Source organism: Phlebotomus papatasi, chromosome 3, assembly GCF_024763615.1.
Source record: "Phlebotomus papatasi isolate M1 chromosome 3, Ppap_2.1, whole genome shotgun sequence".
Lineage (NCBI taxonomy): Eukaryota > Metazoa > Arthropoda > Insecta > Diptera > Psychodidae > Phlebotomus > Phlebotomus papatasi.
The window spans coordinates 58,407,104-58,422,578 of record NC_077224.1 but is presented as its reverse complement, the minus strand read 5'-3'; the positions used below and the strand labels follow the sequence as shown (position 1 = coordinate 58,422,578).

The window sequence follows — 15,475 nt, the reverse complement described above, 5'->3', positions numbered from 1 at the left end:
TAGCGGAAGGTTTTGAACACTAGAAGAGATAGACCCCCAAAGTTAGCACCAAAAAATAAATTTTTTATGCATATTTTGTATGCAAATCTTTAAACGAGAATATCTCCTAAACTAGAAGAGATAGACCCCCCAAAGTTGGCATCAAACAAATTATTTTTTAGGCTTAAATTGTAAGCAAATCTTTAAACGTGAATATCTCCTAAACTAGAAGAGATAGACCCCCCAAAGTTGGCACCAAAAAAATGAATTTTTAGGCCTAAATTGTATGCAAATCTTTAAACGAGAATATCTCCTAAACTAGAAGAGATAGACCCCCCAAAGTTGGCATTAAAAAAAATTTTTTTAGGTATATTTTGTATGCAAATCTTTAAACGCGAATATCTCCTAAACTAGAAGAGATAGACCCCCCAAAGTTGGCATCAAGAAAAAACTTTTTAGGCATATTTTGTATGCAAATCTTTAAACGCGAATATTTCGTAAACTAAAAGAGATAGACCCCCTAAAGTTGGCACCAAAAAAATGAATTTTTAGGCCTAAATTGTATGCAAATCTTTAAACGCGAATATCTCCTAAACTAGAAGAGATAGACCCCCCAAAGTTGGCACCAAAAAAATAAATTTTTAGGCCTATATTGTATGCAAATCTTTAAACGCGAATATTTCGTAAACTAAAAGAGATAGACCCCCCAAAGTTGGCACCAAAAAAATAAATTTTTAGGCCTAAATTGTATGCAAATCTTTAAACGCGAATATCTCGTAAACTAGAAGAGATAGACCCCCCAAAGTTGGCACCAAAAAAATGAATTTTTAGGCCTAAATTGTATGCAAATCTTTAAACGCGAATATCTCCTAAACTAGAAGAGATAGACCCCCCAAAGTTGGCACCAAAAAAATAAATTTTTAGGCCTATATTGTATGCAAATCTTTAAACGCGAATATCTCCTAAACTAGAAGAGATAGACCCCCCAAAGTTGGCACCAAAAAAATGAATTTTTAGGCCTAAATTGTATGCAAATCTTTAAACGCGAATATCTCCTAAACTAGAAGAGATAGACCCCCCAAAGTTGGCACCAAAAAAATAAATTTTTAGGCCTATATTGTATGCAAATCTTTAAACGCGAATATCTCCTAAACTAGAAGAGATAGACCCCCCAAAGTTGGCACCAAAAAAATAAATTTTTAGGCCTATATTGTATGCAAATCTTTAAACGCGAATATCTCCTAAACTAGAAGAGATAGACCCCCCAAAGTTGGCACCAAAAAAATAAATTTTTAGGCCTAAATTGTATGCAAATCTTTAAACGCGAATATCTCCTAAACTAGAAGAGATAGACCCCCAAAGTTGGCATCAAAAAAAAATTTTTTAGGCATATTTTGTATGCAAATCTTTAAACGCGAATATCTCCTAAACTAGAAGAGATAGACCCCCCAAAGTTGGCACCAAAAAAATAAATTTTTAGGCCTAAATTGTATGCAAATCTTTAAACGCGAATATCTCCTAAACTAGAAGAGATAGACCCCCCAAAGTTGGCACCAAAAAAATAAATTTTTAGGCCTATATTGTATGCAAATCTTTAAACGCGAATATTTCGTAAACTAAAAGAGATAGACCCCCCAAAGTTGGCGCCAAAAAAATAAATTTTTAGGCCTAAATTGTATGCAAATCTTTAAACGCGAATATCTCGTAAACTAGAAGAGATAGACCCCCCAAAGTTGGCACCAAAAAAATGAATTTTTAGGCCTAAATTGTATGCAAATCTTTAAACGCGAATATCTCCTAAACTAGAAGAGATAGACCCCCCAAAGTTGGCACCAAAAAAATAAATTTTTAGGCCTAAATTGTATGCAAATCTTTAAACGCGAATATCTCCTAAACTAGAAGAGATAGACCCCCCAAAGTTGGCATCAAAAAAAAATTTTTTAGGCATATTTTGTATGCAAATCTTTAAACGCGAATATCTCCTAAACTAGAAGAGATAGACCCCCCAAAGTTGGCACCAAAAAAATAAATTTTTAGGCCTAAATTGTATGCAAATCTTTAAACGCGAATATCTCCTAAACTAGAAGAGATAGACCCCCCAAAGTTGGCATCAAAAAAAAATTTTTTAGGCATATTTTGTATGCAAATCTTTAAACGCGAATATCTCCTAAACTAGAAGAGATAGACCCCCCAAAGTTGGCACCAAAAAAATAAATTTTTAGGCCTAAATTGTATGCAAATCTTTAAACGCGAATATCTCCTAAACTAGAAGAGATAGACCCCCCAAAGTTGGCACCAAAAAAATAAATTCTTAGGCCTATATTGTATGCAAATCTTTAAACGCGAATATTTCGTAAACTAAAAGAGATAGACCCCCCAAAGTTGGCACCAAAAAAATAAATTTTTAGGCCTAAATTGTATGCAAATCTTTAAACGCGAATATCTCGTAAACTAGAAGAGATAGACCCCCCAAAGTTGGCACCAAAAAAATGAATTTTTAGGCCTAAATTGTATGCAAATCTTTAAACGCGAATATCTCCTAAACTAGAAGAGATAGACCCCCCAAAGTTGGCACCAAAAAAATAATTTTTTAGGCCAAAATTGTATGCAAATCTTTAAACGCGAATATCTCCTAAACTAGAAGAGATAGACCCCCAAAGTTGGCACCAAGAAAATAATTTTTTAGGCCTAAATTGTATGCAAATCTTTAAACGCGAATATCTCCTAAACTAGAAGAGATAGACCCCCCAAAGTTGGCACCAAGAAAATAATTTTTTAGGCCTAAATTGTATGCAAATCTTTAAACGCGAATATCTCCTAAACTAGAAGAGATAGACCCCCAAAGTTGGCACCAAAAAAATAATTTTTTAGGCCTAAATTGTATGCAAATCTTTAAACGCGAATATCTCCTAAACTAGAAGAGATAGACCCCCCAAAGTTGGCACCAAAAAAATAATTTTTTAGGCCTAAATTGTATGCAAATCTTTAAACGCGAATATCTCCTAAACTAGAAGAGATAGACCCCCCAAAGTTGGCACCAAAAAAATAATTTTTTAGGCCTAAATTGTATGCAAATCTTTAAACGCGAATATCTCCTAAACTAGAAGAGATAGACCCCCCAAAGTTGGCACCAAAAAAATAATTTTTTAGGCCTAAATTGTATGCAAATCTTTAAACGCGAATATCTCCTAAACTAGAAGAGATAGACCCCCCAAAGTTGGCACCAAAAAAATAATTTTTTAGGCCTAAATTGTATGCAAATCTTTAAACGCGAATATCTCCTAAACTAGAAGAGATAGACCCCCAAAGTTGGCACCAAAAAAATAATTTTTTAGGCCTAAATTGTATGCAAATCTTTAAACGCGAATATCTCCTAAACTAGAAGAGATAGACCCCCCAAAGTTGGCACCAAAAAAATAATTTTTTAGGCCTAAATTGTATGCAAATCTTTAAACGCGAATATCTCCTAAACTAGAAGAGATAGACCCCCCAAAGTTGGCACCAAAAAAATAATTTTTTAGGCCTAAATTGTATGCAAATCTTTAAACGCGAATATCTCCTAAACTAGAAGAGATAGACCCCCAAAGTTGGCACCAAAAAAATAATTTTTTAGGCCTAAATTGTATGCAAATCTTTAAACGCGAATATCTCCTAAACTAGAAGAGATAGACCCCCCAAAGTTGGCACCAAAAAAATAATTTTTTAGGCCTAAATTGTATGCAAATCTTTAAACGCGAATATCTCCTAAACTAGAAGAGATAGACCCCCCAGAGTTGGCACCAAAAAAATAAATTTTTAGGCCTAAATTGTATGCAAATCTTTAAACGCGAATATCTCCTAAACTAGAAGAGATAGACCCCCCAAAGTTGGCACCAAAAAAATAATTTTTTAGGCCTAAATTGTATGCAAATCTTTAAACGCGAATATCTCCTAAACTAGAAGAGATAGACCCCCCAAAGTTGGCACCAAAAAAATAATTTTTTAGGCCTAAATTGTATGCAAATCTTTAAACGCGAATATCTCCTAAACTAGAAGAGATAGACCCCCCAAAGTTGGCACCAAAAAAATAAATTTTTAGGCCTATATTGTATGCAAATCTTTAAACGCGAATATCTCCTAAACTAGAAGAGATAGACCCCCCAAAGTTGGCACCAAAAAAATAATTTTTTAGGCCTAAATTGTATGCAAATCTTTAAACGCGAATATCTCCTAAACTAGAAGAGATAGACCCCCCAAAGTTGGCACCAAAAAAATAATTTTTTAGGCCTAAATTGTATGCAAATCTTTAAACGCGAATATCTCCTAAACTAGAAGAGATAGACCCCCCAAAGTTGGCACCAAAAAAATAATTTTTTAGGCCTAAATTGTATGCAAATCTTTAAACGCGAATATCTCCTAAACTAGAAGAGATAGACCCCCAAAGTTGGCACCAAAAAAATAATTTTTTAGGCCTAAATTGTATGCAAATCTTTAAACGCGAATATCTCCTAAACTAGAAGAGATAGACCCCCCAAAGTTGGCACCAAAAAAATAATTTTTTAGGCCTAAATTGTATGCAAATCTTTAAACGCGAATATCTCCTAAACTAGAAGAGATAGACCCCCAAAGTTGGCACCAAAAAAATAATTTTTTAGGCCTAAATTGTATGCAAATCTTTAAACGCGAATATCTCCTAAACTAGAAGAGATAGACCCCCAAAGTTGGCACCAAAAAAATAATTTTTTAGGCCTAAATTGTATGCAAATCTTTAAACGCGAATATCTCCTAAACTAGAAGAGATAGACCCCCCAAAGTTGGCACCAAAAAAATAATTTTTTAGGCCTAAATTGTATGCAAATCTTTAAACGCGAATATCTCCTAAACTAGAAGAGATAGACCCCCCAAAGTTGGCACCAAAAAAATAATTTTTTAGGCCTAAATTGTATGCAAATCTTTAAACGCGAATATCTCCTAAACTAGAAGAGATAGACCCCCCAAAGTTGGCACCAAAAAAATAATTTTTTAGGCCTAAATTGTATGCAAATCTTTAAACGCGAATATCTCCTAAACTAGAAGAGATAGACCCCCCAAAGTTGGCACCAAAAAAATAATTTTTTAGGCCTAAATTGTATGCAAATCTTTAAACGCGAATATCTCCTAAACTAGAAGAGATAGACCCCCCAAAGTTGGCACCAAAAAAATAATTTTTTAGGCCTAAATTGTATGCAAATCTTTAAACGCGAATATCTCCTAAACTAGAAGAGATAGACCCCCAAAGTTGGCACCAAAAAAATAATTTTTTAGGCCTAAATTGTATGCAAATCTTTAAACGCGAATATCTCCTAAACTAGAAGAGATAGACCCCCCAAAGTTGGCACCAAAAAAATAATTTTTTAGGCCTAAATTGTATGCAAATCTTTAAACGCGAATATCTCCTAAACTAGAAGAGATAGACCCCCCAAAGTTGGCACCAAAAAAATAATTTTTTAGGCCTAAATTGTATGCAAATCTTTAAACGCGAATATCTCCTAAACTAGAAGAGATAGACCCCCCAAAGTTGGCACCAAAAAAATAATTTTTTAGGCCTAAATTGTATGCAAATCTTTAAACGCGAATATCTCCTAAACTAGAAGAGATAGACCCCCAAAGTTGGCACCAAAAAAATAATTTTTTAGGCCTAAATTGTATGCAAATCTTTAAACGCGAATATCTCCTAAACTAGAAGAGATAGACCCCCCAAAGTTGGCACCAAAAAAATAATTTTTTAGGCCTAAATTGTATGCAAATCTTTAAACGCGAATATCTCCTAAACTAGAAGAGATAGACCCCCCAAAGTTGGCACCAAAAAAATAATTTTTTAGGCCTAAATTGTATGCAAATCTTTAAACGCGAATATCTCCTAAACTAGAAGAGATAGACCCCCCAAAGTTGGCACCAAAAAAATAATTTTTTAGGCCTAAATTGTATGCAAATCTTTAAACGCGAATATCTCCTAAACTAGAAGAGATAGACCCCCCAAAGTTGGCACCAAAAAAATAATTTTTTAGGCCTAAATTGTATGCAAATCTTTAAACGCGAATATCTCCTAAACTAGAAGAGATAGACCCCCCAAAGTTGGCACCAAAAAAATAATTTTTTAGGCCTAAATTGTATGCAAATCTTGAAACGCGAATATCTCCTAAACTAGAAGAGATAGACCCCCCAAAGTTGGCACCAAAAAAATAATTTTTTAGGCCTAAATTGTATGCAAATCTTTAAACGCGAATATCTCCTAAACTAGAAGAGATAGACCCCCCAGAGTTGGCACCAAAAAAATAATTTTTTAGGCCTAAATTGTATGCAAATCTTTAAACGCGAATATCTCCTAAACTAGAAGAGATAGACCCCCCAAAGTTGGCACCAAAAAAATAATTTTTTAGGCCTAAATTGTATGCAAATCTTTAAACGCGAATATCTCCTAAACTAGAAGAGATAGACCCCCCAAAGTTGGCACCAAAAAAATAATTTTTTAGGCCTAAATTGTATGCAAATCTTTAAACGCGAATATCTCCTAAACTAGAAGAGATAGACCCCCCAAAGTTGGCACCAAAAAAATAATTTTTTAGGCCTAAATTGTATGCAAATCTTTAAACGCGAATATCTCCTAAACTAGAAGAGATAGACCCCCCAAAGTTGGCACCAAAAAAATAATTTTTTAGGCCTAAATTGTATGCAAATCTTTAAACGCGAATATCTCCTAAACTAGAAGAGATAGACCCCCAAAGTTGGCACCAAAAAAATAATTTTTTAGGCCTAAATTGTATGCAAATCTTTAAACGCGAATATCTCCTAAACTAGAAGAGATAGACCCCCCAAAGTTGGCACCAAAAAAATAATTTTTTAGGCCTAAATTGTATGCAAATCTTTAAACGCGAATATCTCCTAAACTAGAAGAGATAGACCCCCAAAGTTGGCACCAAAAAAATAATTTTTTAGGCCTAAATTGTATGCAAATCTTTAAACGCGAATATCTCCTAAACTAGAAGAGATAGACCCCCAAAGTTGGCACCAAAAAAATAATTTTTTAGGCCTAAATTGTATGCAAATCTTTAAACGCGAATATCTCCTAAACTAGAAGAGATAGACCCCCCAAAGTTGGCACCAAAAAAATAATTTTTTAGGCCTAAATTGTATGCAAATCTTTAAACGCGAATATCTCCTAAACTAGAAGAGATAGACCCCCCAAAGTTGGCACCAAAAAAATAATTTTTTAGGCCTAAATTGTATGCAAATCTTTAAACGCGAATATCTCCTAAACTAGAAGAGATAGACCCCCCAAAGTTGGCACCAAAAAAATAATTTTTTAGGCCTAAATTGTATGCAAATCTTTAAACGCGAATATCTCCTAAACTAGAAGAGATAGACCCCCAAAGTTGGCACCAAAAAAATAATTTTTTAGGCCTAAATTGTATGCAAATCTTTAAACGCGAATATCTCCTAAACTAGAAGAGATAGACCCCCCAAAGTTGGCACCAAAAAAATAATTTTTTAGGCCTAAATTGTATGCAAATCTTTAAACGCGAATATCTCCTAAACTAGAAGAGATAGACCCCCCAAAGTTGGCACCAAAAAAATAATTTTTTAGGCCTAAATTGTATGCAAATCTTTAAACGCGAATATCTCCTAAACTAGAAGAGATAGACCCCCAAAGTTGGCACCAAAAAAATAATTTTTTAGGCCTAAATTGTATGCAAATCTTTAAACGCGAATATCTCCTAAACTAGAAGAGATAGACCCCCCAAAGTTGGCACCAAAAAAATAATTTTTTAGGCCTAAATTGTATGCAAATCTTTAAACGCGAATATCTCCTAAACTAGAAGAGATAGACCCCCCAGAGTTGGCACCAAAAAAATAAATTTTTAGGCCTAAATTGTATGCAAATCTTTAAACGCGAATATCTCCTAAACTAGAAGAGATAGACCCCCCAAAGTTGGCACCAAAAAAATAATTTTTTAGGCCTAAATTGTATGCAAATCTTTAAACGCGAATATCTCCTAAACTAGAAGAGATAGACCCCCCAAAGTTGGCACCAAAAAAATAATTTTTTAGGCCTAAATTGTATGCAAATCTTTAAACGCGAATATCTCCTAAACTAGAAGAGATAGACCCCCCAAAGTTGGCACCAAAAAAATAATTTTTTAGGCCTAAATTGTATGCAAATCTTTAAACGCGAATATCTCCTAAACTAGAAGAGATAGACCCCCAAAGTTGGCACCAAAAAAATAATTTTTTAGGCCTAAATTGTATGCAAATCTTTAAACGCGAATATCTCCTAAACTAGAAGAGATAGACCCCCCAAAGTTGGCACCAAAAAAATAATTTTTTAGGCCTAAATTGTATGCAAATCTTTAAACGCGAATATCTCCTAAACTAGAAGAGATAGACCCCCCAGAGTTGGCACCAAAAAAATAAATTTTTAGGCCTAAATTGTATGCAAATCTTTAAACGCGAATATCTCCTAAACTAGAAGAGATAGACCCCCCAAAGTTGGCACCAAAAAAATAATTTTTTAGGCCTAAATTGTATGCAAATCTTTAAACGCGAATATCTCCTAAACTAGAAGAGATAGACCCCCCAAAGTTGGCACCAAAAAAATAATTTTTTAGGCCTAAATTGTATGCAAATCTTTAAACGCGAATATCTCCTAAACTAGAAGAGATAGACCCCCCAAAGTTGGCACCAAAAAAATAAATTTTTAGGCCTATATTGTATGCAAATCTTTAAACGCGAATATCTCCTAAACTAAAAGAGATAGACCCCCCAAAGTTGGCACCAAAAAAATAAATTTTTAGGCCTAAATTGTATGCAAATCTTTAAACGCGAATATCTCCTAAACTAGAAGAGATAGACCCCCCAAAGTTGGCATCAAAAATCGAAGAATCCCAACTGGCACCACCAAATTCTCTTCGGCTTTTATTTTAGCTAAGGCCTGTTGTAAAGTCCCATAATTTTCGATAGAGTCTTTATAAATCAAACTTCCAAGCTGTTCCCTAGGCAACCACTCCAAACACATCAGTAAACTCAAGAGCCCTCAATCTGTAAAGTATTCCTTTCACCAAGAGCCCCAAAAAGTTTGATCAATGAGCAGGGGAGACCATCAGCAAAGATTCCTTGGGGAGCGTGTTAATTGCGTTGAGAAGCAATTCAGTGAATTATGTCAATCTCTCTCAGCGCTGATGAGAAAATCCGCCCGACTCCGGGACAAAACGGACGATTTCGCCCAAGTCCTTCGAGTCCACGGCTCATCCGAAAAGATTTGCACCAAATGGAGTGAGGGCTTTGTCAACCTGTCCAATGCTCTCACTCTCCTGGCCGATGCCAGGGACATGGAAGTGAAGAGGCTGGAGAGAAAGCTAATCCCGGACATTGTACAGTACGATGCCATTTGTCGAACTGTTAGAGATGAGATCAAAGTGGCAGGTTCCCTGCGTCAGAGGACTTTTCATCAAGATGCCAAAGTCAATGATTTGGGAGAATTGGCGGAATCATTTGAGAAACGTCGCCTCAATGATACACGGAGGATTTTCCTAGAATTCCTGACCATCGAACTGGCTATGCATGCAAAGTCCATTGAAGTTCTGAGTGCTGTGTACCAGGACATAGTTGAGATCGATGATGAGGCGAATCTCGAGGAGTTCAGGGATAAAATGGAAGCTGAGGAAATTGCAGGACGGGCATTTTTGCAGAGAATTCGATCTCAGTCAATGGGAGCTCTCAATTCTGTGGTCTTGCCTCATGGAAAGCGTCACAGTGCTCCACAGAATAAAAGTCAACCCACTTTGATTACTCCTAGGGAATTGCCTGTGGAAATTGAGAGTCCTAGGAGTTCGAGAAAGTCAGAAACCCCAAGGAAAGCAGCTTCTTTGGAGCTTCTTCAGAGGTCTGAGTCAATCTCTGTGACAGAATCGGAGTCAGGAGCTTCAGAGTTAGAAGAGGAAGTGGCTGAAGATCCACGATCGGAGAAATTTAAGTACAAACTAGCTCAGTTGATTAGGAAGCCCTAGTTTGATCAATAAATCCTTGATGGTATTAGCAATTTTTTCTGCATTTTTCCAATTTTCTTTAACCCTTTAAGGACGACTGGGTCACCCGTGACCCATAGAGAAAATAATTTTTCCTGACTACCTGAAGTTATTTCTTTCTAATGTTTGTACATAATCACGAAGTAGAAAGATGTAGGAATCTAGGATATTTTTTGCAAATCTCCAGCTATTTGCTATATAAAAAATATTTGAGCTCAAAAATAACGAATTTTCAAATTTTCACGTTAGTGCTTGAATTTTAATATTTCTAATTTTTTTTTAAGCAAAAACCTCTTGGGAATAGAAACTGTAAAAAATTCAATGGTGAAAAGGTACACTTTTAAGTTTTCTGAGAAATTAACAAATTAAAATTTGTGAATATGAATGGATTTTTGCTTTATTTGGAGCAAAATTAACTAAATAATGAAACTGTGGTATAGAAAATATATAAATATAATAATTTAGTACTGTATTTACCATGAAAACAGTGACGTTTCCATTTGAAATAGAGAAAAATTTCCATTTGGAATAAGTTTTGAATTAGCTTAATTTACCCTAATACATTTTTCACAAAAATTATTGTTTTTGTGTACAAGTCTTCAAGAGTCTTTGAGACCAAAAATTGAATGAGATTTTTTAAAATTATTTTTTGATCGTTTTAATTTTTACTCGTACTCTAAATATTTTTTTTTTATTATTACAAATATATTCAAGTTATTTATCTTTCAAAAATAACAGAGCAAACGAGTAAACTAGTCGTCTGGAAAATTTTGTGCTTTTTTACCTTTAAGGACGATTGGGTCATATATGATCCATAGTTTTCCAAGACTCCTAGGGATGGGAAAATTTCTTTTTAACCGTAAATCTCTTATTTAGGCTAAAATATCGAGGGAAACTTGATTTCGTTGAATTTCGCTCAGCGGAAAGCTTCTCGTTCTTAAAGGGTTAAAAAAGGTTCCAATCAAGGGGGAGATATTAGCTTGGAAGTGGTGTACGATGAGGTGGAAGTACTGCGGAAGTGGAAGTCTCAAAAATGAAATGATTCTTGCGATTTTCATTTAATTACAGTAGAAAAAATGTTTGTGAGCATGTAACGCAATTAAATATTGTCCTAAGGGTTAAATTAATGTTGTTTTTTTTATCGCAATTGTCTTAAATTTCTCATCAAAATTATCGTTAAAATAATCAAATATCGTTCAACTACTCCCTCTGTTCCAATGGATGAAACTTAATTGAATGCTTTACAAATATTTAAATTTCAAATTACATTTTCAGTTGGAATAGTGTAGTAGTAGTCGATTCTTTCGGATGGTTTAGCTCCGTAAATTAATTTACGTAATTTAGTAAATTTTTTCATAAATATAATTAATATAAGTCTCAATTGATCCTAACAATTGTCCTCGAAAGATATATTAATTCCATTTTTAAGGAAAAGAACCGTTTTTTTTTTAAGATAGATCGAAAGGTAGTTTTTTTTTTACAGCTGTTAGGAAGGTTATATGTTTTTGTACCTTGTAACTATTCGATAGAAATTGGAAGAAATGCTGATCGGAAGGATCAATTAATGAAGATTATTCTAGGTGTTGAAGAATTTCCCACTACAACCCCTTTGGCACTTTGACAACGTCGTTTATGAGGCACGCAATTTCACGTTATTGCCTTCGAAAATTATGCTTGTTCTTTTACCCAAAAACTGACTTAAAAAAAAATACTCATCGAAATTAACAAAATGCTCACAGTTCTTGTCTTCTATGATTATTTCATCGAGCTTAGGTAGCCTAAATTAAACAATTTCCCTAAAATCTCATTAAATTTCCAACATCACCATCGTGAGATGAAGATCTGTTTTTCCAATAGGCTTGACTGTTTTCTTCAGGACCTTTTCGACTGTATGCTGTTGTATTTGATCAATTTTCCATCAATTGTTTCCAATCGATCAAAAAGAAAGACTATTTGTCGTAACGAAACGAGGAGAAAAATGACCACATTCATTCGGTTCACCTTGAGCATTTCAGTCAAAATAATAATTTGGAACTCATGTATCAATCTTGGAAACATATCCCATATTTTGAAAATGACAAAATACAGTCGAATTATTGTTTTTCAACATTTTAATGACCAACGCATAATAGCTTTTGTTTGTAAACATGTTTTCAAAATTTCCAGTGAGAGAGAGCGAGATGACTAGATCTCGGTTTCACTCACTCTCATTGAAATGTCAAAAACATGTTTACAAAACAAAAGTTATTGTGCGTCGGGCATAACAATCTTTTCAAATATTTTTCTTCTATTAGGATACTCAAAATATCTTCATCAATGCTACAGGCCGTTTAAAATTGAGTTGATCTTTCGAAGAATAAATCCTTATTTCGAAATTTTCCAGAACATCTTTTAATTATTCTGAGAGCCACAATATGATCAAAATAAACGCCCAAAATTATTTTCCGTGGAAGTCCATCACTTGGACCTTTCCAAAATTCACCTAACATTAAATGCTGTAAATGCGCCTTTTTCTTTCACATTTTGGAAAAGTCCTCCAAAGGACATGTCGACTTATTTGATGGATACATGGCATTAGAGGGATGTAAGACATTATAATCTTTCCAGTTTATGCAAAAGTTGACAAAAATTACAGGATTAAGCTAAAGGATATATTTTGGTCACACCCGTGAAAGTAGCCCATGAACTTATGCAATCATCCAATAAAACAGAAAATAACTAAAATTAAAGACTGAGCTTTGGATAAAGAAGATTTTCAAAATAAACGTTTCAGTTTTGTTTAATTAAAAAAAAAATAATTAAGTGATGACACACTGTTTGTCTCTATGCACATTTCGTCGGTTGCCTCAGCAACTGTGCTAACTGCATCTACTTTGTGTCTGCATTAATTGCAAACACAGCGCAGCGATGCGTTGCTTACAACGAATGCTGACACAAAGCAAATGCAGTTAGCACAGTTGCTGAGGCAACCGACGATTTCTTGATTCATTATGTCTTTTGAATACTATTTTTTATTTTGAAATATTTGTTCTTAGTGAAAAAAATAAATTTTATATTATATCACTGACATTTACAGAACAATTCCGCATGAACAACTTTTTCAGATTTATTATAAAAATCAACCATCCGAGAGAAATTATTAAAATTGAGATTCTGTTTTCAGTTGAATTAAAATGCAATTGCGATATTGAATAAAGTCAATAATAATAATCCAGCTGTTGAAGAAAATTCACATTAGATTTTAGTCGTTTCTTTTAAATTCAAACGCCAGAAAGTGCCTGGAAGTGCTTAGAAGTACAAGAAGTGCTGGAAATCACCTATGGCACTTCCGGAAGTGTGGAAGTCTTTGACGTGTTCCATATAAATTCAGGAAGTGCTGGAAGTGGTGTACATGATTAACCGACTAATATCTCCCCCTTGGTTCCAATCAAAACATTTTTGTTTTAGATACATTTCTATGTTTCATGAAACGTTTTTTTGTGTTTCGAATGTGTTTTTACTTTTGTAGAAATGTTTTCGTGTTTTTTGGATGGATCTCTGCTATTTTTTTTTCAATGTCGAATTTACAATATTTTCGTTCTTTCTGAGATTGGAAGGAGGGGCGTGGCCTATATTTTAATATGCAGTTTTATTTAATTAAATAATTGTAATATTTAAAGTAAAAATTGAAAGAGAAATTTTTTTCAAATTAGATATCCTGAAGCTCCTGAAGAAGGTTTAGCCGGATGAGTTAGTTAATGATAGAGAGAGCTAACAGAAATGTTCAGAAATGTTTTTCTAAGAAGTGGAATTTTCTTGTGGATTTCTGTCTTTGCCGGAAACCTAAGTTTGATCAATAAATATTGAACAAACCTTTTTGCGAATAATTTGACCTCATTAATGCAAATTCTTCTACACAGATATTTTATTATCTCACATTTTTTTGGGGGTGGATACAAATTGATTACCTGGTGCGTCTCCTACTCCCATTTAGGGCCATTGGATTTGGTTCTGAGGCTGGTTATTTTACGTAGAAAAAACAATGATAGAGATTAGCTTGAGCAGGTGATTGGGTGAGAAGCCGATTACGGTGGAATATTCGCATGTCTCTCCACAGCAATTCCGCCAGAAGCCTCTATTTTTCCGGACCTTCTACTCCAGCCTGAGTCATGAGGTCTGCTATACTCTTCTCTAGGTCATCAATCCGATTGCCCATATCGTCAATGCGGGAGATAATTTGGTCCGACATAGATTGGAACTTGTCCTGAACATTTTGCAGGAGATTCTGCACCTGTAACAATGTCCAAATTTAGCCTGGAGCAGGTTCCCATGGGACACTCTACAGTCCAACTCACGTAAATAGTCAACTCGTGCATGTTCTTGGGGTCTGCATTGCTGTTGATTGAGTAATTTTGTTCGATATCACTGTCTATCTCTGATTTTATATCCGACATTCTGCACTGGGAACAGGAAATTCACTAAAAACAACACTCCTTGCGAGATTACCAGCAATTTCTGCGACTTCCACTTTTCTTCTTCACAAACAAAACTGTCGCTGAGTTACTTTGATTGGCCGGCGAATGTCGCTCAGTTTGACATTTCCTACATGTCATATTTCGCCGCCATGAAAATTGTAAACAAACCAATTTTTGCGGGAATAATTTTACCAATTCTGCCGGAAAAGTGGTTTTCTTACGTTATTTTGGATTTTTATCTAATAAATCTTTGTGAAAAATGTCTTCTACCTTTGATGCCGTTCAAAAGTTCTCAGTAGCCGGTGTGGACACGGATTTTGTCGTCCATAAATTTGCCAATAAACTTTTCCTGGTCATCACGCAATTTGGGAAAATGACCAATATTTTCACAATTTCCAATGAAAGAAACTTCGAGAGTGATTTATTTAGCAAGTACAACAAGCAACTTAAGATACAGAATAAATTTGGGAATGATACAGATGAAATACAGGCAGCTCTGAGGAGAGTCTTCACCCAAATCGATGCTCAAGGCTTGGAGATGGTTGTTTCTCTCGGGCTGAAGGAAATTAACAAGGAAATTCTTCATGAAATAGCTGAGATTTTACTTCAAATACTCTCTAGGTATTTAGTGAAATAATTCTTAGACTCGCTATTAGGTAGTAATTTGAATATTTAATAGCAGGTACAGCTGAGAAGGCAGAAAAGGGACAATCCCTATTTAATTACCTAAGCTCCCAGATTCAGGTAAAATCTTGGAAGGAGAGATTCTCAAATAACTTGTATTCTCGATTGTAAGAACATAAATACATTTATATCACGCATATATAGTCAATGTTGTCAATTATCTACCCAAAAAGAACTTTGGCTCCTTTGAATCTTCTTCCTGAAGACTTCTATTGCCTTCAAGAACTTCTCTGGAACTGGACACTGAAGTCATTACGAATCTTATTCTATGCTCAGGAGTTCGTCTGTCTGTTCGAAATTTCCATTGTCTCAGTTCTC

General features: G+C 34.7%; 2 protein-coding genes across 2 annotated transcripts; one reads left to right on the top strand and one right to left on the bottom strand.

Moving 5' to 3' along the window:
- The first annotated feature begins 8,966 nt into the window (after nt 1-8,966).
- Nucleotides 8,967-10,517, top strand: LOC129807002 (CBY1-interacting BAR domain-containing protein 1-B). Its single transcript, XM_055855947.1, has one exon. The coding sequence runs from the start codon at nt 9,078-9,080 to the stop codon at nt 9,999-10,001; it is 924 nt and encodes a 307-aa protein (XP_055711922.1). The 5' UTR covers nt 8,967-9,077; the 3' UTR covers nt 10,002-10,517.
- A 3,391-nt stretch (nt 10,518-13,908) lies between these two features.
- LOC129807001 (heat shock factor-binding protein 1) lies at nt 13,909-14,983 on the bottom strand. The gene is made up of 2 exons (XM_055855946.1): nt 14,354-14,983; nt 13,909-14,289 (listed from the first exon to the last, which is right to left on the bottom strand). Exons 1-2 carry the CDS (start codon nt 14,450-14,452, stop codon nt 14,134-14,136), a joined length of 255 nt encoding a protein of 84 aa, XP_055711921.1. The 5' UTR covers nt 14,453-14,983; the 3' UTR covers nt 13,909-14,133.
- Between the last annotated feature and the right edge of the window lie 492 nt (nt 14,984-15,475).

What these genes read in the sequence shown, in the direction of transcription:
- LOC129807002 (XM_055855947.1), top strand. Translation starts at nt 9,078, where the DNA reads ATGAGCAGGGGAGACCATCAGCAAAGATTCCTTGGGGAGCGTGTTAAT.
- LOC129807001 (XM_055855946.1), bottom strand. Translation starts at nt 14,452, where the DNA reads ATGTCGGATATAAAATCAGAGATAGACAGTGATATCGAACAAAATTAC. An exon ending in TGCACGAGTTGACTATTTAC is followed by an intron (nt 14,290 to 14,353) that starts GTGAGTTGGACT and finishes ACATTGTTACAG; the next exon opens with GTGCAGAATCTCCTGCAAAA.